This window comes from Sturnira hondurensis, unplaced genomic scaffold (assembly GCF_014824575.4).
Source record: "Sturnira hondurensis isolate 20B ecotype Veracruz unplaced genomic scaffold, ASM1482457v3 Scaffold0016284, whole genome shotgun sequence".
Lineage (NCBI taxonomy): Eukaryota > Metazoa > Chordata > Mammalia > Chiroptera > Phyllostomidae > Sturnira > Sturnira hondurensis.
This window is the reverse complement of record NW_028088915.1, coordinates 4,948,898-4,974,260: the sequence shown is the minus strand read 5'-3', so window position 1 is coordinate 4,974,260 and position 25,363 is coordinate 4,948,898. Positions and strand designations below refer to the sequence as shown.

The 25,363-nt window shown below is 40.5% G+C and overlaps 1 protein-coding gene across 1 annotated transcript in view; it reads right to left on the bottom strand.

Moving 5' to 3' along the window:
* The window catches only part of ITIH5 (inter-alpha-trypsin inhibitor heavy chain 5), an 88,160-nt gene that overhangs the window by 22,290 nt on the left and 40,507 nt on the right, over positions 1-25,363 (bottom strand). The window contains exons 6-7 of the mRNA XM_037065970.1: positions 17,680-17,849; positions 16,850-16,966 (exon numbers count right to left, since the gene is read on the bottom strand). Of these exons, the coding sequence (XP_036921865.1) occupies positions 16,850-16,966; positions 17,680-17,849 (287 nt within the window). The remainder of the gene's footprint in view (positions 1-16,849; positions 16,967-17,679; positions 17,850-25,363) is intronic.

The window sequence follows — 25,363 nt, the reverse complement described above, 5'->3', positions numbered from 1 at the left end:
CAAGAGTACAGTCCAGAGAACAGGGTTAGGACATTCCAGAAGGATCAGAGGAAGCCCAGAAAGGCAGAGAATGCGTAATCCTAGCTGGCGTGAGGACCGTACTACACTGAAGGCAACGGAGCACCCCATGAGGGGTTGGACTGCTTTCCCCCAAGGTCCCTCTCAAACCCTGGTGTTAGCTTTAGACACTACAAGCGACGGTGACGAAGCGAGCTGGTCACCTCTACTCCCACAATGGCCTCTCCAGCTAACTTGAACTGAAGGAAAGGACACTGCCTGCCCCAGCGTGCCCTGTCCCTTGGCCTTCTTCCCTATCCCCAAAGCTCCACCTAGTGGCCTTGCACTTCCGGAAGAAGCTGGCCTGCTGGTGACAGGTAACCCCAAAAGGCACCTTTTGGAATGATACCCTGAAATTAACTTGCTAATAGGTGATCTCAGCAGTGTATGGAAATGTGTTCCTTGAAGATCTTTGAAAATAGGCATATAAAATTTACGATTATACACATTATATAGCATTCAAAGGAGATTAATAAAATTGGAGGTAAGGATCTGATTAGTGAGGAAGGCTAAATGTCTGACACTGGAAGGTTGCATTCACTCTTTGGGACCATAAGAATAAACTCTAGGAAGTCACCATCCTCACTCACCTTTATGTGGGGACAAGAACAGAGCTTAGGTCACTACATCTAACCGCTAGGTGGTAAGCCTGTCAGGGAGGAGTTAGTAAATCTTGGGGAGACAGGGTGAGGGGGAGAGGCAGGAAAACCAAACCCTGTGCCTAGGGAAAGGAGAATAATGTGCACGTAGGCACTGGCTAAGGAAGAAAACAGAAGTCTTAAAGAGATCAGCCAGCAGGAGGCTGAAGAGGCCAAGTGGGTCTCCTCTGGGTATGAGTCGGTCCTGAGAGCACCTCCCCCAGGCAGCAGGTACCACACACTGGCCGTCTGTCCAGGAGAACAATCTACAAGCGCCAGTCACCAGAATGGACCTTTACAACATCCAGATTATGTTTGGATTGAGGGAGGAAAAAAAGGTACACAAATGCAACTGATAAACAAAAAGGACCTACGCATATTTCTTTTACTATTTAGGGAGTAAAGAAGTACCTTGGCCTGAATACAAGTATTACACAAGACTCCTTTCAATCCTGGCTATTTATAATCACAAAGAAGAGGGACACTTCTCTGCTTGAAATTACTTTACAGTGATGAATTCCTCTTCTTATATGTACTTTCCTTGGGTTAAAAGGGGAAAAAAGTATCACCTGTAAAAACAATGTCTCAGAAGTTAATTCCAGCTCTGCCTTAGGTTTATTATTAAGTCTTTTAATCTCTGTCCATTTAAATGTTTTCAGGAACAAGGCAGGATATAAACAAACAAAAACGAACTCTCTGTTTCAGGTTCTCCACTCCTTCAGTAGGGTTGGCAGTGGTCCTATTTGTTCCAGTGGATCTTCAGGAGAGAAAACCAAATAGTCTCTTCTGGTGGCACCCATAGGAAGGCAGCAGAGCTGTGCCCCAGAGACGCAGCCCCCTCCCTACTCTGTACTCATGCGGCCCCTCCGAATGCTCCTACAGGAAAGGGAGTGTCCAGGAGACGCGCTGTCCCGGTCACTCTGGGCCCCTGCATTAAGCCATACTGGGACAGCAGACGGGACTTTCCTCTGCCTCCCTCTCCCCCTTCCCTAGGAAACTGACTGAGCCCAAGGAGCTGCACACCCTTGGCATAGCCCTCCAGGGGGTAAGTGCTCCACTGGCGGTAATGGCCGTGAAACACTTCCCAAGTGCAGCAGTACTACATAACAGACTCTCAGAGCGCGGCCCATGAACAGCCCAGCTGCTGCCCACTCCTTGCTACCACTTCTGTCAGGGTACCCGTGCGATGCAGCGCTTCTCAGACATTTCTGCATCTGCATCAAACCACACTCTGACACAAAGGGCTTTTGTACCACAAACTATGGGTTGTTGGGCATAATCCAGGGGGGGCCCATGACATCACAGAAGGAACTCAAGTTCAAGGGTATTAGAGATGAGCCATCCCATGTTTTTAGCAGAATAGCTGTGCTGTTCTCCTAAGCAGTCCTAGCATTTGCCTCATTCTAAAATGTTTACCATGGAATTGACATTTTCTCAGTCATTGATCCACACAGTCCTTTTAAAGGAATCCAAGAGGAAAATCATCTGTGATGAAAAGCTTAAAATACTCCAACAGTGAAATTTAAGCCCATCTGAGCCATGAAAGAAAATCATGATGGACAGATATAGACCATGAAAAGAGCCCCAAGTTTCTGAGATGGTATCGGGAAAAGGAATACGCCCAACATCAACTTGAGCTGTGGCTCAGCCTTCTCTCTTTCCTGGGTGGGCAGAGACAATGCCCGCTGGTGGGAGGAAGGGCGGGGTGTAGCTACACTGTCCTCCTGTTAGCCTGCAGTCCTTCCTGATGCCAGTAGGGGAGCCCTTGGTGCCCAGCACATCCTGCTCCTAGGTGTAGGATGGCACTGTAGTCATTCTAATGGAAGGGACAGATGACAGCCTGTGACTCTGTCCAAGCGTGCAACATCAGATCCTCACTGCAACCTTAAACTACCGCAGTCCACACTGAGGAGCATGGATATGTCCCCAGTCCTGGCGTCTCTCCACACATTCCACAGGCGTCCAGACAAGGCGCTGCCTCGAGTCACCCTGGACTCCGTGGGTATCAATTACACTGGGAGTATTTCAAGATCACAACACTTCAGTATCACACAAAACTATTCTGTAAACTGTAGCAGAACCTTATATTTACATGCTGCAAGTCTTACAATAATTTGAAAGAAACTTCTCTGAAAGTTTATTGTGACTGACCCACCATGTAATCAGATCTTTTTTTAATTCCAACTTTAGGAACAAGGTGATAAATTGAATGGAAAAGGCCATTTCTCCAATATATCAAGTCCATATCATTGTTACACTTTTATAAAAAGCTAGCAACAGATTGGCTTCATAAGAGAAACCAAAAGCTTAAAAAATAATGTTACCCCATGGACTACAGAGAAAGTACACTTTCTGAGCTTGTGTGCGCTCAGAAGGGAAATCAGTGGTAACGCCCTCACAGTGCCCGGTTCCCTCCTGTTGCCACGGCTGTAAATGTCTCCCAAAATGAACCACATTAGAGAATTCATGTAAAAAATGAAAAATTAAACTATAATGCAAGAAACAAAGTACCCCAAATTGGTGGCACAATCAAATTAGGGGAATCTTTCTGAAAGACAAAGAAACTCACTTTCTACTGGTCAAAATGTTCTTTTTGAAGAAAGATCAGAAATGAATAAGCTTTCTTCATATACATAGAAAATTTGGGACATTATAATTTGGGGGGGCATATATAATTTATATGCATATGTATGTACAGAAATTTATGTATGTACAGAAATTTTACACATAAATTTGGGACATTATAATTATATGTATAATTCATATACATATAAATTTGGGACACTGTGAGAAGTCATTATATCTTCCATTATTTTAAAACACTTCAGTAAATGCTAAATATTAACTTGAAATTTCACCTAACTATAGAAAAACTATTTCTTCTGTCTCTACATTTTAATGTTCACAAATTGTAAAGAGCCTATTTCTCAAATTAAGCAAAATTATAGGGCTTCTGTATTCAAAAACGTATTATTTTAAAGCTATTATAATTTCACTTACTGTTTTAATTCTAATTTCAAATGCTCTTTTATGCAGTACTGTGATAGATTATATTGCAGTACAATTCTCGTTCTGATGGCCTATTTACATGTTTACATAATCTGTATAAAAATATGAAATAGTTGTTTCTTCAAATCAAAAGAAAAGCACCTTTTTAGTAAAGGTTCAGATCTAAACACTAATACTCTGGGATTGGTTTTAAAAGAGAATGTCCGTTAAAGACTAAATTCTGCCTGAATTCAGCCTTACTTTGAAAAAAGTCTGAATAAGTAAAATATTAGAGCATCTTCTGCAATATAAATATAAATTTACGTTGAAACTAAATTTCATGAGTCTTTGTGTTTGGGATAACATATTTCTAACCCGAGAAGCAAACTCTCTCTCATGTTACCATTCCAACTAATGTGAAGCTTCATTACCTAATGTTTTGACTTTGCTTTGACAAAGGTATCAGACACGTACCTATAACACCACTGTACATTTCTCTAAAAAGCCCTTTGCCAATAACACATCTTTGATTCTTTATGACATAAAAAGCACATTCATTCTTCATGCTTGGTATATAAACAACACAAGACTCCAAACAGTCTCCTTTTCACTTCTCTTCACGTGGAAGATTAATGCATAACCCAGATTTGCCCCCCAGTGTCAGCCTCACGCTTCTCATTCTAGAGCAGAGCCAAGAACGCTCCCTCGCCACGTCCATCTGTAGGCTCCAGGTGGTCATCTGCAGGTTGGCTTCATGCTCCATCAGGAAGGACATAAGAAGAAGCGGACCCAGAGAAGTTCACCTGAGTATACAGATCTCCTTTGCAACTGGTGTCCTTCGTCCATGTTCTGACTCATCTACTGACTGACATGACTGAGTCGTCGGTCCCCAGTGCCCGGTCTGAATGCTGAAGTTCATATTGCCCAACCGCATGTTCTGCTTCTGGAACCCAGCCTGTTTCATTCTACAGATCTTTTGTGGTGGCTGACTCTCTGACCATCCTTTCACCCGTTCAACTTTCTGTTCCATGTAAGTTCTCATGATCTTTGCTTTCCAGGTGTAAGTGAGCCCTGTGCCACTCCCTGTATATCCCCAGGGATGTCCCTTGACAAATATCAAGAATATAACAGGGGATGTGAAAGAGTCATGCTAAATAGGAAACAGGGAACAATTATGACAGGAGTCAACATAGCATGTCAGCACCTGTAGATTGTAACATGTAAGAAAATATTTAGAGGAAGTGAGGTCACCCTCCATCAGACGGGGAGAATGACTATGTCCATGTCTCTTGCCATCTTCTCTTACTCTTCAAGACACTGTGAGACTGGAAAGTTTTTATTGCAAGAGGGAAGAAATTCTAAAGCCACATGAACTTAATTGTTGGACAGTAGAGGGTCCAGAGTAGACACTGGCAGGAGTTTTCTTCTGCCCAGTAATGCACTGAGGGTGCAGTCCTTCAAAGGAACCAGCTTTATGCAGAAGTCTCAGACCGAATTCCCCACCTCTAGGGCACGAGCTCCCATCCTCATTCCACGTGGGCATTAAGACCTTAGGCCCTGGGACATGGAGACCGGCACCTCTCTGGGGGAAATCATCACTCAGCTCAGGTGCTCACCACTTTACTTCCCTTTCCCTTTTCACTCTTAAAACCTATGGTGTCCTCTGCTTGCTTACCAGATTAGCTGTGCACTTAAAAGACTTGTTACAGTTTACCTGCCTTTCTAAATGTCCATATCAGGATGGCTTTCAAGTAATCTAATCCAAGTATTGCCAGACCTTCCAACTCTAACATATTCACTCTTGTTTTGTGTCTTTCTTCATGTTTTTCCACAACCAAGAATTCACTCCCTCCTTTCCTGCCCAGAAAATTGTATCCCACCTTCGAGAACCAGTTCCTGCATCACCTCCATCATACATCTTTTGTTGACTAACTTGGGCTCGTTCTCCTGCCCAAAATTCTTCCCACTATCTACATGACATGTTGGATTTTGTTGACATGTGACTGTTCCATGTTTCTTTCCCCAGAAAAATCCTAAGGTCTGTAATTAAAGTGACTTAAATATGATGCTTTCCTCGTACATCATTTTCTCCTGTCTCCCTGTTTTTGCACATGCCTACTGTCTCTCTCCTCTCATTCCTCCCACTTGGCTAACCTCTAAAGTTAGACTCACTCAACCATTCCCTCTTCTGATAGCATTCGACATTTCCTACTCCACCTGTAAAAACAACTGATTGGCACTCCAAATGTGCCCTGACTACATCTCTATTATAGCAGCACTTTGCGTGTGATTTTCACATGACTTTCCTTCTCTCCTGGAACCCCTGAAAGGNTGTCTCTCTCCTTCTCATTCCTCCCACTTGGCTAACCTCTAAAGTTAGACTCACTCAACCATTCCCTCTTCTGATAGCATTCGACATTTCCTACTCCACCTGTAAAAACAACTGATTGGCACTCCAAATGTGCCCTGACTACATCTCTCTTATAGCAGCACTTTGAGTGTGATTTTCACATGACTTTCCTTCTCTCCTGGAACCCCTGAAAGGAAAGGCTGTGTCTTTTGTTTATCTTTGTATGCCCTATGCCTAGTGCCTTCCCACAGCATGTAATCAATATTGCGTTCTTTGAGAATCCGAAGTCTGGAGTCAAAGCCAAGATGGATCCTGTGGGAGAGTCGGGTGTGCTGAAGAAGAGAAGGGTGGCCCCGATATCAGACACCGCAGGCCTCAGGAATCCCACCTCGGCGCAGTTTCAGCCAGCCAGCCAGCCAAGGCGATGCCATCCCAGGAATGACACCGCTTTCTGACACTCTGATAAGCACTTTAAGCACTTACACATTTCTTATCTCACTCAATTCTCTTTGACTTACAGTGTTTATCTTGTTGTTACTTGTAACAAAAGTTTCCTTTGGGGCCCTATCCAGCCCTGTACAGGAAAGTCTGCCGATCTTCATTCAAGACTTGAGTGCAAAATTAGGAAGCCATTTGTAAGGGGAAGCTAGGCTCTTCGACAGGTTCAGAAACTGAAAACAAGGACTGAAACCTGAACAGAAAATGCAGGGCTACTCAAACCTCTATTTCGTTCACTTCTTCTTTCATTCATTCAGAGAGCCTTCAGAAAGCCTTCATTCAGAGAGCCTCAAATATTTTTAAATGAATTTCATTTGGGTAAACCCTAACAGCTTCAACAAAAAATTTTGAATGAGTACCTCCAATTTATTTTAAATCATCTACATTATATTCATGAAAGAGCAAACTCTTTTAAACAAAAAATCCAAGTTTTCATGGTGGCCTTGAGAAGAAAAATGTGTCCTCTGTCCATCATTTATTTCCTCATATTCCGAGTCAGAGTAAAAACCAGTCGTCTTCCCTAAGGTCTGCTGCTCATTGACCCACGTCCCAGATCTCTGTTTTGCAGTGTATTTCTAAAACACATCTGCTGGTGGCAATGTTTGGACAGAGCAGCTCAGTAGATGAAAACAAATACTATCAACTAAAATGATCTCTAGGCATATATTAAATAGTCATCACTGGAGACCAGCAAACCATTCTGGTCAGCAGACTACTGCCTGAGGGTCAAATCCAGGCCACTGCCTGTTGTTAATAAATACAGTGTTATTGGAACACCACACACCCATTTCTTTCCAATTGCGTACAGCTGTCTTTGTGCTACTATGGCAGAGCTGTATAGTGATGACAGAGACCATCTAGCCTGCAAAGCTTAAGATATTTACTATCTGTACTTTTAGAAAATATTTGTTGACCCTGTTGTAGGACCCTGTTGTGGAAATCTGGAAAGGGGGACATAGACATTTCTATTATTAACTTGAGCCATGCTGTCAGATGCATATGAGGTCTGTGTCCCAAAATGGTAAACCAGGAGCACCCCAAACTTATATCGTCCATTTTTATTTGTACAATAGCCACATAGAGCCTACCTCCAGAGACCCGCCAAATGTCTCTGACACGATCTCATTTGTTATGCTTGCGTCCCTCCTCTGCTGAGCTCCTTCATTTGTTCAGGGAGCCTGGGGCTCCTGACCAGATCACAACTCCCTGAGGCCCTTCTGGGTACTGCTGTCACTGTCTAGCATTCCTCCAGGTGGCTCCGTGGACCTCAGACTGCCTCCCTTTGTTCTCCATCACTTAAAAACTACTTTCTCTATACCCTACTTAGCATCTTCCGTTTGAAAATGTGGAAGAGTCACATGTTCTGGAAGAGGACAGCTAGAGTGAATAGACCATTAGACATCACAGACCTCATTGTCACCCACCTCACCTGCACTCTATACCTGTGCCATCCCCACACCTGCATTCAGCCTATGCAGCCCAAATTGTAAAGTGGAAAGAAATCTGTATCCACATACATGCCCAAGGTATGCTTAAAATTAAATAATAAGACTGGTAGTTAATTCTCTGCATCAGCTCCATTGGTTTTGCACAACACCAAGCTGCAGGCTGAGGCCCCTTCCAGCAGCTGACACCTGTGAGCACTCCCCTGAGATGGGCGGCTTTCCACATAATGTCACTTGCCATAAGAACAGGTAGCACCCGAAAGCCTAAGAGGTGCTCTGAAGTTATGACATCATCTAACAGTGAAGAGTGTTATGCTGAAGAACTTTAAAGTGGGGTAGACTGGGCTTGACTATGAATTTTTCTACCTACAACTTGGTGTATTTCAGCACAGTTGTGTCACCTTCCTGCCTGTCAGCTTCTCATTTATAAAATGGGGATGGTGTTTCATTGGATTGCTGAAAGACTACATGGAAAGTGCACTTTAGAGTGCTTGGTTTGTACTAGTCAGTCAATAAAATGTGCCTTAAAAGTGCATGTGACATGTAATGTTTATGTGCCAGTATGTTTTTTAGCAAAAATCATTACCTACTATACTATGTGTCATATACTGTGTAGGATCTAGAAGTACGTAGCGGAATGATAAAGAAACAGCATGGTACCCGAATCCATGGAATTTATAAACTGCTTGCTTGTCAGGTTACATATAAGACGTCAAATTGCTCTTGAAAGCCCAGTTTTGGGCAGTGAAGAAGAAATTAATGTCCCGAAGCGTGAAATGAGCCAGTGAATGAAGCACAGCAGCATTCAGACACCACTTCTCCAATCCAGTTCCCAATCCTCCTCATTTCAATCTGGCAGTTACAGATAGGAAGCATGATGGCTTCCTGAAACTGCCCATTCTACCCACAGCCATCTATACATTCAACACAATTCCCCTTAAAATACCAATTGTACAGTTCACTGAACTATAACAAAATTTCAAAAATTTACATGGAACCAAAAAAATAGCCTCAGCAAACTTGAGAAAGAAGAGCAAAGGCCACTGTAATAAAAAGAGCCTGGCACTGGCATAAGAACAGATATACAGACCAATGGAACCAAGCAGAGCCCAGGAATAAACCCACACCTGCGTGATCAATTTATATTTGACCAAGGAGGCACAGGCGTACAATGGGGCAAAGGCAGTCTCTTCAATAAATGGTGTTGGGAGAACTGGACAGGTACACACAAAATAATGAAACTAGACCACCAGCTTACACCACACACCATAATAAACTCAAAATGGACAAAAAAACCTAAATGTAAAGTTACAAACCCATAAAAATCTAAGAAGAAAACAGAGAGTAAAGTCTCAGATATCCTGCATGGCAATATTTTTGCCAACATATCTCCTAAGGCACTGGAAACAAAAGAGGAAATAAACAAATGGGACTACATCAAATTAAAAACTCCTTCACAGGAAAAGGATCCATCAACAAAAAGAACAGGGAACCCACTATATGGAAGAACATATTTTCCAATGATACATCTGGTAAATGTTTAATCTCCAAAATATACAAGGAACCAATACAATTCAACACAAGGAAGACAAACAATGCAATTAAGAAATTGCATTCAGGACAAAAGACCTGAATAGACACTTCTCCAAAGAGGACATATAGAGGGCATATATATATATATGAAAAAATGTTCAACATCACTAACTGTTAAAAAATGAAAATTAAAACCTCAATGAGATATCACCTGTCATAGTGGCCATTGTCAATAAATCAACCAACAAAGAGGATGAGGAAGAAAGGGAACACTAGTGCTCTGTTGGTGGGAATGCAGACTGATGCAGCCACTGTGGAAAGCAATATGGAATTTCCTCAAAAACTTAAAAATGGAACTGCTTTCTGGCCCAGCAATTCCACTTCTAGGAATGTATCATAAGGATTCTAAAACTCCAATACAAAAAATATATGCACCCCTATATTTATAGCAATGCTATTTATAATAGCCAACATTTGGAAACAGCCTAAGCACCTATCAGTAGGTGAGTGGATAAAAAAGCTGTGGTACATTTACATAATGGACTACTATGCAGCAGTATAAAAGAAGAAACTCTGACAATTTGCAACAGCATGGATGGACCTGGAGAATACATGCTAAGCAAATTAAGCCAGTCAGTGAAAGAGAAATAGCACATGATCTCATTTGTATGTGGAATCTAACCAAACATGATAAACTAACGAACAAAATAGTAACAGAAGTTTAGAAACAAAAAGAGACTGGCAGCTGCTAGAAAAGGAGGGTGGGGGATGGGATGAAAGATGGTGAAGGGATTAGCCAAAGAACATGTATGCCTGACCCATGGGCATGGACAATGATATGGGGATTGACTCAGGGAGGGGGAGGGTGGGGCTAGGTGAAGGTGGAGAAAGGGAGAAAAAGCAGGAACAACTGTAATAGCATAAATAATATACATAAATAAAAATTTTAAATACTTAAAAAAAGAAACATAATGCTTGTTCTTTACCCTTTGAAACTGTTGACTAAATTATGTGGAGAGAGGAAGACAACCTTCAGAAAGAAACCTACGTGAGAATCTAGGATTGGCAGGGGATGGCAGATTATGAGAAGAATCTATGAAAGTTAGAGCATGAAGGCCTCTAGTAAATGATACATTAGTCACTTTGGGTTGCCAAAGAGGGACCCTTAGCCAAGAACCTTAATATGAAGGTGAAAGTAACCAACCTCATTATATAGATTAGGAAAAAGAAAGAGAAGAACCTGTAGACCTTGATCAAGGAAAAATGCATTTAATAGACACATTCTCCCCAGTGTTCCCGAGGATGAGCATGTTTGCTGGTGCCAATGCTTTAAACATGCAACTAACAAGAAAACGGTCTGCCCTAACCACATTTTTTTTTTTGTCATTGTCGCTCTTCTCAATTCTCCTCTCAGTAAGAAGTTTTCCAAACAAACCGAGAGGCAAAGACCTTGCTTGATCTGGCAGCAGGGCCATCTTTGAACACAGTCATCAGTAAAAGCACATGGGAGAGAAAACCGAGCCAGCAACCTGTGCATGTGTGTGGTGGTGCAGGGTGGGGGCAGGTATCTGTCCCCCAGCTGGTTAAATCTGGCATCCGGACTCGCATTCCCACTGAGGTTAGGACCAGAACCAGAAGATGCCAGATGTACACAGCTTTGGGTGCTCCCAGGTACTGAGTACACATTTTTAAGGTTAAATAACCTTTACAATTCTTTATAAATCACTTGTTCAAGTAACTGTTAAATACTAACCATGATCTATGTCAAGATGAGTACAGTGAAGTATTTCAGAGATGAGCAGAGCCAAGAACATGCAGTATAACAGTGAACGATCCTTCAGCGAATTTGAGGGGACTCATGACTAATGTCCGATGTTGCCAAATTCATTGACATGTTACGAAAGCCCTGTGCTTAGGGGTAATTTTCCTCTTCACCAGGGGATGTGATATTACATATGAGAGTCTGCAAAGAGCCAACTAGGCTTTTCACTCAGTGCTGTGGTCTTAGAGAAGCTGAGAGCTGCTAAAATAGTCAGCAGTTTTCAAAACCACTCAAGACAGCAATGGACATCAGAAATTGTGTAGAGGCTTCTGACATGTGTTTGGCTGTCCTTGGGCGCTCCTGGAAAAGGGCCATGCTGTAGCGTAGAAGCCAGCAAAATGCATGCCAGACTTTAAGTGCCTAGCAAGGAATGGAATTTTAATTTCCAGGAATGAAGGAAGAGGGGAGAATAACGAAGGAGTGACATCTGTCATCATGCTGCTCTTGCACAGTTCAAGGAAATCCCTCCTTCTGAACAGACTTGTCGCTTGGGTTTTGAAATGTCAAACTGCCCTGACCCTGGACCCGTTGGCACTTCCACCATTGCAGACACCACTGCTTCCTCACACCGTTACTTGCACTAAGACACCATAGTATTATGGGTTAAGGACTTCAGAGTCACAGCTGGCTTTGAGCCACCCTCTGCCATGTCCTCACTGACTTACAAACTTTTGCAAACTGTCAGCTTCTGCATCAATAAAATGGGAATGCCAACTAAATTGTTACAGAGATTAAATATCCTTTTACTCAATAATTCATGTACTACCTTTAACTTAGTATGTAACACATTGAAAATGTTGCATGCCATATTTTTAGGCTTACTCAAATTGTTTTATCACTAATGATAAGTCTAGGAGATCTCAACTTAGTTCACTGGTTTTCTCTGTACAACTTGGGGTAATATTTGTCTCTCCGAGGGTTATTTAGTAAGAAAGTTCTTGATAGTTCTCCCATCAGAAGTGGAAGAAGACCCTGTACACTGGTACAGACTGGGTTTGAGGTTACACCTTGAAGTGATTCAAGTACCTAAAGAAGTCAGTCCTCTAGGCTGGTGTGGCCTTTGGGGGACTGATGTCTTTTTGTGAAGATGCAGTAGAACTAACTGACCATCTATTTTACCATTTTGATGTTTTTTAATGTTTATTGAGAAATAATGTATTTTGTTGAGCTCTATGGATGTATACTAGAGAAATTGTCATTATAAGTAATTTACATTATTTAAAGTTTGACAGTAGGAAGATAAAACTTGTATTTTTTAAATTTGCATTTATTTAGTTACTAATACATTTAACTCTTTTTCATAATCTTACTGAATCTTTTTATTTCTTTATGGTAAATGATTTCATACTCTTTGACCATTTTCTTATACAAGATTAATTTTTTATTGATTTGGAATAGCTCTTTATATATTAAAGGTAAACACCTGCTGCTTTTCATATAGCTCTTTATATATTAAACAAAATCTTTTTGCTGCATAATTTTTTCCAACTTTTGTTCACTTTTAACTTGAAACAAAAGTTTATAATTTTTATATAGGTAAAGTTATTAAGTTTTTTCCCTTTTAGTTACTTTCATTGCTTTTAGGCTTAGAAGAGGCCTTTCATACTTTAAAACTAGTTAAATGCACACTTATATTTTCTTACATATTTTGGAGTGTGGGTCCTTGGTTACTTGTAACTGCTTAATCCATTTGGAATTCTTAGTCTGGTAACAGTTTTCAAAGTTATAAATTGGTAAAGCCTTTCTAAAATGTTTTTGTAATATTTGTAAAAACCATATATGAGCTGGTATTCTTTGCCCCACTCCTAAGAATTTAACGTAAGACAATGATTGAACATGTGGTCAAGGATTTCTTTGTAAAGATGGTCATCCCAATGCTGTATATAACAGCAAGGAACAGAAATAACTTAAAAGTCTCTCAAGGATGGTGGAGTGAGTGAACTTTCTTCAGCTTCACTGTCTGATATGGTAATCAGCAGCACACCTGGCTATTTAAATTCAACTCTATTAAAATTAAACAAAATTAAAAATGCAGTTTCTCAGTTGCATTAGTCACATTTCAAGTGCACAAAGCCACACATGACTAGTGGCTACAATATTGGATAATAGAGGTACAGTACATCCCCATTCTCATTGAAGCTTCTATTAAAGAGCACCCACCGCTCTATGGCCATTAAAGTCAGGTTTTTAAAAAGTATTTAACAATGTTGGATGCATTCACAATACAATGGTAAGTGAAAATGTCAAAATACAAAATATTTGGTGTTAACAGGAGTTCTGATTGGTTGCAGTAACTTAATCATCAATATCTTCAAGTTATATTTTTTCAGAGAAAACGCAAACACTGCCCTCATTAAGCTCATTGCCTTAAAGAAAAAGAAAAGAAAACCTAAAGCTTTATAGGTGTACAGAAATTTAGTGAGATACATGAGGAAACCTAGTAGATGGCACCCACTCAGCAGCTGTTAATTGATTCAAAATCTAAATGGGAATTGTCATACTGGAATCAGATGCAAGGCCTAACTAACATGTATTCTGTGACTGACAGTGGTCTTGAAAGAAGCCATGATCATTTTTCTGTCAATATCTATCATCCAGTTAACAGAGGCACAAAAACAACTTAGCCAACAATGACATTTAAGAACTTGGGATACCTAAAGCAAAGAAATTCAGCACACTTGTAAATATGGAAAGGCTGTAAGGCCTCTCAGAGATCAATAAATAATCAACCACTATGAAAGATTGCTTCACTATGAGTAAATAAAACTTGGAGAAATGGTGCCCTCAAAGGAAACCTACAGGTAATTTGTACTCAACCTTCCCACCAAGAACAACTGAAAAAGCTGAAAAAATGAAATTTTTTCAGCTTTTAAATAGACATTTAAATAGACATTTAAATAGACATTTAAAAAATGTCTATTTTTTTAAATCTTTGAGATATCAGAGAGCTAACAAAATAAGAAAAAAAGATCTGAGAGAAGATAAAACATAAAGAGGTGGGCTCAGCACTTAGGATTACTTTTGTCTAAGGGATGTTTGCCAAGGCCCAAGAGGTACCTGAAGGGCTGAGCATTTTGCAGATTAGGAATCCAAAAGCTGGGGTCCAGAGGCCACCAACGTTAGGTGCAGTCTAGCCATGAGCCATCTGGGCCACCTAGGAAACCCCAAGCCCTGAAATGGGCCAAAGTAATCCCAGGTTATAATTTCCTCAGATACTCAAAAAAACAAACCAAAACTTTTTCTAGAGGCATAGACTATCATCTTAGGCCTCTAAATATTTCTACAAACAATTTTTAAAATATAACGTCCATCATGCAATCAAAGATAACCAGTCACACAAGGAGAGAAGATAAGAAATAATAAAAGCAACTCCTAAGCAGCTCCAGAGTTTAAAATAAGAGCATACAGACTTTAGAATAACTATGTTTACTGTGCTTGAGAAAAAAAAAATTTTTAATTTGAAAAATAACTGAAAATTCTAAAAAGTGACAGAGAAGGTTTGGAAAAAACAAATGGAAATTCTAGAACTAAAAAATATAATAACTAAAATAATTCAATTACTTTAACATTAGAGCAAATGTACCTGAAAAAAGAATTCGTGAATTGAAAGATAGATCTGGAACAAAATGTGAAAAGGCAAAAGCTGGAATAAATAGAAGAGAGCATGGGAAACAGAGGGCATGGAGAGAGAAAAATCTAACATAGGAATGCTAGGAAGGGAAAGTTAAGATGACGCAATGTGAGAAAAAAGGCTGGGATTTTCCCATGAATCCACAAATTCATGAAGTCCTAGAAACTTCAGGTAGAAAACTGAAGACAAAAAGGAAAATCTTAAAAGCGGTTGATAGAAAAGTTACTTTTAAAGGCACAACAGTTAGAAATATAAGTGACTTTTCAACGGCAACAATGGAAGCCGAGAGGGGCCAGTGGAGTCTACCTTCAATGGACTGAAGAAAATCGCCGCCAACCTAGAATTCTACACCAGTGAAAGTGTCCTTAAAAAGTGAGAGTGAAATCAATAATTTCCAGACAAATGCTGACAGTATTCTTCACCAGGAGACCTATATTGAAAAAGATACCTATGAGTGTTCTTTGGGGAAAAAAAGTCACCCCAGATGGAAGGTTAAATATGCAAAAGCAAAGCAAAGCAATAAAAATGGAGGCACTGGTGGGCTGAATTCTGTACAAGAATGTGATGTTGAAGAACTACAAGCAGCTGACTTCCAGGTGAGGTTATCTTCCTCCTATATTAGTTATAAATCATATTTGNGAGACCTATATTGAAAAAGATACCTATGAGTGTTCTTTGGGAAAAAAAAAGTCACCCCAGATGGAAGGTTAAATATGCAAAAGCAAAGCAAAGCAATAAAAATGGAGGCACTGGTGGGCTGAATTCTGTACAAGAATGTGATGTTGAAGAACTACAAGCAGCTGACTTCCAGGTGCGGTTATCTTCCTCCTATATTAGTTATAAATCATATTTGGCTGTCCTCTGAAAGAAAATAGTTAAACCTAATCTTCATATCACATTTTGTGGGTTTTTTTTTTTTACTATTTTGGGATAAAGAAAAATTAAATGCCATTAAGAGATCAATATATTACTCTACATGATTTAAAAAATATAAATGGCCAAAGAAGCCATTTATAAGTGATAATAGAGAAAATATGTATAATAGTTACCAGTTAGAATCATTTCAACTGCCTATAAATCAGGGCCTAGGAATGGAAACAGGTGAGATAGAAGGTTCTCGTGAGGTTCAATATACTATTTTACTCATATTTATTAATATTTGATAAAATAGATATAAGTTAAAAAAGAAAAGCTGAAATCTAAGTTGTTGATAAGTGGAGAGCTATCAACTGGTCCAGCCGTCAGTAGCTCTTCCCGTTTTCTGTTACACAAGTTGAAAATATATTATAAATGTGAATTTCTTATATTTGGGATACCAGAGTAAGATAAAGAATAGCCTTTTCCAGTGGTTCACTTTTTTAAAAAAGTATATAGTTGTACTGTCAAGATACATTAAAATTTTCAGTACAGACTACATGTACCCTTGAGCTTCCTCCCATCCCTAGAATTTTAAGAGTCATCCTAAGTACTGTGAAAACATCAGTCTTGAATTGTTGAGATACAGGTCCTTTGTTCTAAGAATATGTCAACAGGGCTGCCAAAGAACCTCTTCCATTGTCCTCAAAGGACATCATTACTGAACAGAATCATTCCATCAGCAATGGTGTTGCTGCGTGGCTCTCTCAGTATAGTCCTGTCTCACTCACGTTATCCACTCTGCAGTCTCTTTTACTTCAAGATGTGTCTATAGCATGTCCCTCTGTTCTCTGAAACCACCATGCTGAAATGAGCGCTTATGCCCATGGTTTCACTGAATCAGGTTAGGAATGCCCTCTGCAGGCAGCAACAGCTGCATGGTAAAGCAGACATTTGGCATCAATGGAATTTTATCCGCATCACTGTCGCAGGCAAAAACGAGAGAGGAAAAACTGGGCATTTGTCACTCACCTGCCGGAGTTTGGTTCCTACCATGGAGGCACTGCTGTCAAGCACAAATACCACATTCTTGGGTAATGGAGGAAGGTCTTTGGGGGCAAAGTAGTGCACAAAATAGCCATTTAGAACCTGTTGGAGGGAAAAGAGAATATAAATGGTAGTACTCAGAATAGGTAGAAAAATTAACTAAAATGGACAGTATGTGGAACTTTCAAAAAATCAAAGAGCATGAGAGCATAAAGAGCAAAAGTATTCATGGTCCTGATTCTTCCATGAGAATGAATTGCTGATTTAATTGTATAAGGGACAAAATCATCCTTTAAAATTTTATCAGCTATGTTGACTGATTCAATTTAAATTATCCATACCCTTCTGCCACTTGCCTCTTGAGAATCCTGCCTCCTTCATTATCTGTCTTTTTACCGAGCATCTTACAAATTGAGATGCCAAGAAGACTCTCTATATTCTGGGTGCACATTAACACATTTTAATACTCCAATCCTCTCTCTGGAGCAATAAAACCTACAGGGAAATGAGCCAGGGACCAGTCTTTCTCTAATTAAAATTGAAGAAGAACTGAAAATTCTAACTTCATCTAACACACCAGAGGGAAAATTGTAAATTTCACTTGCTCTCCAAATGACCGAAGCAGGAAATACATGCCCTCAGTCTCCAACTGGGGAATGCCACTGGTCTTCTTGGAGACACATTTTGGGTTAAGACAAATTTCCTAAAAGTCAGAAAGATCTCTCTGCCTTAGGTAAGGCAGAGTCTAATGAAAGTTCTGAGTCTAATGAAAAGCATCAAACAACTAACATGAAAGAGTAGCAACAAACACCTACCTGGATGTCTCCAATGTTCTGTTCCCTATTGACATCATATCTAATGATGAAATCTCCCAAAATGCCATTTTGCGCAATCCTGGCTTGTTGTACCACGCTAGGCTTAAAAATGATTTTGGCAAAAGTTTCATTTTGGTTGACAAGAGTAGAAGGAGGTGGCCCGGCACTGTCTGCATATAAGATACAAGCATAATTAATAATAAAATATATAAATATTTTTCTGAAAATAAGAGCTGTTTTGCAGTGAAACAGAGTGTTAGACTTCATTTTATTGGAGGTTTTTTCCCAAACCAACTTTCTAGACTTTATATTGATAATGTATCACTGTGCATGAGATATATTAGCATATAATTCACCCTTATGCCTCCTTTTTAATCTTTTCATATGAGAACCTTTTAAACAAACAAAAGTAGAGAGAATAGTAAAATAACCCCCCATGTACCCATCACTGAACTTTAATAATTATCAACTTTTTATCAGTTTTTTATATGTTTTTATGTATCACCTCACCACTTTTCGCTAGAGTATTTTAAAAAACAAATCCCAGACATTGTATTTCATCCATAAATAACTCAGCATGAATCTCTAATGACAAGAACCTTTTTAGCATAAACATAGCACAAGTAACATAAAACCATTAGCACAAGTAACAAAATTAATGCTCAATGACTTATTATGGTCGAATCATCAGTCTGAATTTAAATTTTCCTGATTCTTAAGAAAAAAAATGTCTTGGAATGGTTGGTTTGTTGGAATCAGGATCAAAATGAAGTCCCCATATCACATTGGCTTTATGTTTCTTAAGTCTCCTTTGGTCTGTATCACACACCCCCACCTTTTTCTACCACTACATATATGTGTTGTAAAACACTGGTCATTTGTCTTACAAAGTTTCTCACAGTCCACATTTCATGATTGTTTCCTTGTCCTGACTTTTAACTTGCTCCTCTATTCCCCTGGTTTCCAACCTTGGCTTGTACTGTATGTAACATCCAAGGGAGCTAGAAAAAATATTGATTTCCAGGCCAAGAGCTTATTTAATCAGTCTTGGAAACAGCCTGTGCATCAGGACTTTAAAATCCCCCACGTGAGCCTATTGTGCAGTCAGGGCTGAGAACCACAGCTCAGTCCCTGGTATTTCTTTGTGTGCTGGTAGCTAGAGCTGAAGGCTTGGTTAGACTCAGGATCAATGCTATTTTCAAGAATACCTCATAGGTGATGCTGCCTACTTACTGCTTTATCACATCAGGAGGTACGTAATACCTACTTGTCTCTTTTAGTGGTGGTGTGATTGATGGCGGGCGCTGGTGTTGTCAACCTAATCACCCATGCTGCAGTCCTCATCAATCTTCCACTTAACAGTTTTATCAATTGCTGATAATGTTTGTCTAGATCCACTATTTCATTACAGTTGTAAAAGGGTGGTTTCTGATACTATCATTACTTCCATGTGAATTCTTCCTTCCGTACAGAACACCTTTTCCCCATCAATCATTTGGTTGCCCTACCATACTGTTTGTCCAGAAAGTTTATGGCTCTTAAAAAAAAAAAAACTCCCAAAGCTTTGGGATGAATCTTATAATATGAATTTGGATTCCAAAAAGATAAACAGATGAACGCATTTTATGTGATTTAAGAAAAGTTAGTGACATGACATTGAGCAAAGCCATCCCATTTTTTCACCCCCGACCTTCACCTCCTGTTGGAACACAAAGAATCATTGTGCAGACTCCCTGCTTTTACAAATCCAAACACCACCACGTCTTTATACTCAGCAACAGTAATCCAAATTTTTGAGGTCTGCTTACACAATAAAAAACATGAAAATAAAGTGGGGAATTCATAAATATCAGTATATGTGGAGACTTTTTATCCAGATACTGAATCAAAACCAGACTTAAAACTGCCACAAAGCATCTGGTCATCTCTTTAAATCTATTCAAGTTGATACCATGGAGTAAGCTCGCCAGCAATTTTCCATCCCTAATTAGCAAAATAAAAAAGGAAATGAAGCATAATTACCCATGGTAATTTGTATTTGAGAATATACTTCCTTCTGCTAAAGTTTTATTAGATATTAAAATCAAAGGAAGTTTAAACATTGCTTTCGACAGAATAGACAATTGTTTTTCAGAAACAATTTAGGTGTAACCTGAGCAGGGACCACAGAGCAAAACTGAGTCTTCTATTATTTGTGCTTATCAAAGACAGAAATTGGGGGAGTGACCAGCGAGCTAGCAAATAAGAAAGTTCAGGACTTCCGGTCAAGATGGAGGCATAGGTAGACACACTGTGCCTCCTCGCACAACCAAAATAAGGACGACAACAATTTACAAACAAAATAACAGCCAGAACTGACAGAAAATTGAATTGTATGGAAGTCAGACAACCAAGGAGATACCATAGACACATTCATCCAGACTGGTAGGTGGGGCGGAGTCAGGCAGCTGGGTGGAAAGGGGTCGTGGCACAAAAAGCATGGTACCGAGTGTGCAAGGTACCCCGGGTAAGACAGCAGCGGGTGGACCCTGGACGCGAGGTGGCAACAAGCAGACCCAGCAAGGTGGCAACTGTGAAGCGAGGCACTGCATGCAAGGCAGCTGGCTGAGCAGGCGTTCCCATATTCACGTGCAGATAAACCAGGCAAAATTGGGGAGCAAGACAGACTGCGCAACCCAGGGTCTCAGTGCTGGGGAAATAAAGCCTCAAAACACCAATTGAAAACACCTGTGGGGGTTGAGACACAGAGAGAGACTCCCAGACTCACAGGAGAGTTTGTTGGAGAGATCCACAGGGTGCTAGAATGTATACAAGCCCACTCACCCAGGAATCAGCACCAGAAGGGCCCAGTTTGCTTGGGGGAAGCCTCCGAAGGGACTGAAATCAGACAGAGAGCTAAGCAAGCACCATTGTTCCCTCTCAGACCCTGCCCCCACATACAGCGTCACAGCCCAGGGACTGGGTTGCCCCACCCTGCTGAACACCTAACAGGCTTAACAAGGCCAAAAAAAAATGGCCCAAATGGAAGAACAGATCAAAGCCCCACAGCAAATACAACTAAGTGACCAAGAGATAGCCAACCTATGAGGTGCACAGCTCAAAGCACTGGTGATCAGGATACTCACAGAATTGGTTGAACTTGGTTGCAAATTAGATGAAAAAATGAAGGCTACGCTAAGAGAAATAAAGGAAAATATACCAATAGTGATGGGAAGGAAAGTGGGACTCAAATCAATGGAGTGGACCAGAAGGAAGAAGGAAACAACCAAACAGAAAAGAATGAAGAATCGAGAATTCAAAAAAAATAAGGAGAGGCTTAGGAACCTCCAGGACATCTTTAAATGTTCCAACATCCAAATTATAGGGGTGCTTAGGCGGGGAAGAGGGAGAGCAACAAGTGGAAAACTTATTTCAATAAATAATAAAGGAGAACTTCCCCAATCTGGCCAAGGAAATAGACTTCCAGGAAGTCCAGGAAGCTCAGAGAGTCCCAAAGAAGTGGGACCCAAGGAAGAACACACCAAGGCACATCATAATTATATTACCCAAGATTAAAATGAAAGAGAGAATCCTAGAAGCAGCAAGAGATAAGGAGACAGTTACCTACAAAGGAGTTCCCATCAGACTGTCAGCTGATTTCTCAAAAGAGACCTGGCAGGCAAGAAGGGGCTGGAAAGAAGTATTTCAAGTCATGAAAGGCAAGGACCTACATCCAAGTTTGCTCTACCCAGCAAAGCTTTCATTTAGAATGGAAGGGCAGATAAAGTGCTTTTCAGATAAGGTCAAGTTCAAGGAGTTCATCATCACTAAGCCCTTATTTTATGAAACATTAAAGGGACTTATCTAAGAAAAAGAAGATAAAAAACATGTACAGTAAAATGACAGCAAACTCACAATTATTAACAACCACACCTAAAACAAAGACAAAAACAAACTAAACAAACAACTAGAACAGGAACAGAACCACAGAAATGGAGATCACATGGAGGGATAGTAACAGGGGAGTGGGAGGAGGAGAAGGGGGGAAAAGGTACAGAGAATGAGTAGCATAGATGGTAGGTAGAAAATAGACAGGGGGGAGGGCAAGAATAGTGTGGGAAATGTAGAAGCTAAAGAACTTATGACACATGGACATGAACTAAAGGGGGGAAATGTGGGTGGGAGAGGGTATGCAGGGTGGAGGGGAATGGAAGGGGGAAATGGAAAAACTGTAATAGCATAATCAATAAGATATATTTTTAAAAAAGAAAAAAGAAAGTTCATCACTGTAGAAAGATAATTGTGTGGAACATTACATGCTTCCAACAGATTTGCTCATCTGAAGGAGTCAGGAACATCTCGATGGCTCATTGACAAATGCCAGCCTCCAATTCACCAGCCTGGTTGATGATGCCTTAGAACCAGTGGACTGGAAGAAGGAAAAAAGGCTGAAAATGAAAAATCCTTGAAATAGAAGGAAAGGTGCTTGTTCTCCCAAGTCAATCTTTCATTTCATTGGTGATTCTTGGTAAAGCACCAAGAGTGAAAGGGATGCTAATACAATAGCTAAGAACTCAGGATCATGAACACGAGAGAAGGACTACATTCAGTACGGCTCTACCTCTTATTATCTATGTGACTTGGGCAAGTTACTGAGCCTGAGTTATGTCATCTATAAAGTGGATGAATGGTCTACCAAACTCACACTATTGAAAAGATTAAGCAGTGCAATGTACTTAGCACTTTTCTAATTCATGGTAAGCAGTCATGCTTGCTAGTATTATTATAAACCTAAAATACACAAAAAATAGAAGAAGAGCCAGGGAATTCAATGTAACACAATTCAACATGTCAAACCTGGGATACTACAGGCAATGAAAAGGAAAGAACTATTGCTATTTACAACATGGTTGAATCTCACAGTCATTTTGAGTAAAACCTAACATAAAAGAGTATACATTCTCTATGCTTCCATTTACATAAAACTTACAAGCAGCATAACTTCTTCATGGAAATTGAGTTGAACACTGATTACTCCTGTGGGGGGGTGGTGAGGATCGACGGGGGGAGAGTATAAGGGAGCCTTTTGGAGTGGTGGAAATATTCTGTCTTGACCTGGAAGTAGTTGTATGGGTATATACATATGTAAAAACTCAGCAGGCTGTATCCATAAGATGTATGTAGTATGCCCTATGTATTCCTCAACTTTAAAAAAATTTAAAATCATTGGGAGTTGGATGGCAGAATAGATGAGGTGTGTTCAGAGTAACCCCAGCGGGCGGAATGACATTAGGGACAGAGTCGCCAAAAAGCACTTTTCACACAGCACCAGTGGAAGCTCTAGGGAAGATGTCCGGTCGGCAGAGGCCGCCTTCACGGCTCATCACATGTTGAATGTGATGAGTCCCCGGGTGACTCAGCACCTGAGGGGATGGTGCCGAGCAGTTCTGACGATGTGGTCTTGGCCCAGCAGCATCAGCATCACCTGGGAACTTACTAGAAACATAAGTTCTTGGGCCCACCTGGAAACTGAATCAGAAACTCTGGAGGTGGGACCCTGAATGCTCTATTGTAGCAAGTTTTCTAGATGATTCTGGTTCCTGCACAAAGACAATGGTCACATGCCCTTGGTGTATGTGACCGGGCAGCACTCACCTTGTACATTCCTGTAACTCAGTTTGCCTCGGTGCGGTCAGCACGTACTTACTTTTTCCTGTTTCAAATCTCTCACAGAAATACTCTTTACAACCACCCTGAATTAATACCATTCATGGCTGAGTAAAAGCACTGAGGATGAAAAACTGTAATTCCTCTCTTCATAATTCATTTGACTGGGCTCTTTGATATAAGCCATGAGAAAGGATAGTGTATTATTATTTTGGTTTCCTATTGACCTCTAATGTTTGCTAGTTCATGATGAAAATTCATGAGATTCCTCTAAATGGGCTTATTTTATATGCCTGAACTGTGGGTTGATTCCCAGTTTGGTTACTCACTGAGAGGCCTAGCTCCTGAGACTGACTTCCACCCATTGAGTACCAAATCGTCAATGTGAGCCAGTGAATTTTCCACTCCTTATATAAAAAAAAAGTTGGCTACAAAATATCCCAGAGTAATCTCTCTAGAAAACAAAAATCCTCTTTTTATTAGAGGAGGAAATAAATCAGTGAGGTTAGTATAGGTTGCCCCACAGTTACCGACCAAAATCTCAAAGCAGAATAAGACTATTCAGCTTTTCCTTGCTGTGAATTGGGACTCAGGCTGCTGACCCCCATAAAATAGTTCATAAGCACAATGAGCTTTATTACCAGGGCCCTCAGCAGTCATGGGACATGCTCTAAAGATAATGAAGAGTGCAAAGGAAGAGGTTGGGAGCAGACCAAAAGACTGAGAACCTGACCTACTTCTCTAATGAGAACCCACATATCTTTCCCTCCTGTTGCTTTTCTCTCCTTCACGCCAACTTGGTCAGGGGCAGGAGTGTGGCCGTTGCTCTGAACTGAAGGCAGCTGAGTCTTCTAATGCCATCTTCCTGTTTTAATCCAAGCGTCCGTGGTCTCGTGCAAGATGACCTGCAGTGGCACACGTCTGTCTCCAGTGTCCACGGTGAGTCCCTACCTCTCAGGTCGCCAGCATCCCCACGGTTCTCTCTTTCTCTCTAAAGCCCGGTATTTTTTAATAAGAAATACGTGATATTTTAAAAGCCACATAATGCCGAAGAAAGTGCACTCTAGGGTGTGACAGACTCAAAATGACTGACTTAGTATCTCTAGATCCCAGTTCTGTATCTGTTAAATTGGAGTAAATCACACGTAGAATCACTGTCAGAATTAAGTGAGATCACATATATAAAGGGAACTGAGCTTAGAGCCTGGCACACTGTCGGTACTGAGCACATTTTAGCCCCCAGCCTCTTCCCCTTCAGAAGTAGCCTCTTGTCCTCTCTGTCTAGGATGAAAGGCGCCTCCTGAGTTTAAAACACTCTTTGATACCATACAATTTACATTTTGCCATAACAGGTTTCTCTACACCACGGAGAGCTTAGTAAAAAACAAATAATCATTATTTGGAGGAAAAAAGGCACATGATAGTAAACATTCATAATAGGAATTCAAGCATGTTTATACAGAGAACAAGCTTTATAAAGTATAATGCAGTTAGGAGCTTTCCAAGAGCCCCCCTAAAATTATATACAGAACTTTGCATGAAAGCATATACATGTTTATATTTTCTGGAAAGAGTGTCTCTAGCTTTCACCAGACTCTCTAAGGAGTGCACGTGATGTTAAGAAGCATGTACACAAGTGCTGTGAAACAGTCCTGCTGTCAATTCCATCTTGTAATGGCAAGGCACTTCGTATTGTACCGTTTTGTGTAAGCAGCAAAGAGAACAAAACACATGTCCTTGGCTTTGTCCTGCAACATGGATGTTATTAACAAGTAACCATTCTCTCTCTGAACAGCTACATGGGGAAAAAGAAGCCAACTGCTATGTAAAATGTCTAAAGGTGGCAAGATTTGGGAGCAAAGAACCACACACAAGGACATCAGCTAGAAGCTATGCCCCTTGGGGTCACCTGACAGAGGGATTTCCTGGCCTCTGTTTCCTGTGGACCTTGGGGACAGTTGGAGAAAATCAGCCAACACCTGGTGATTTTACAAAAGGACTTCCAAACAAACAGTGCCTGCTCATTTCCCCTTGGAAA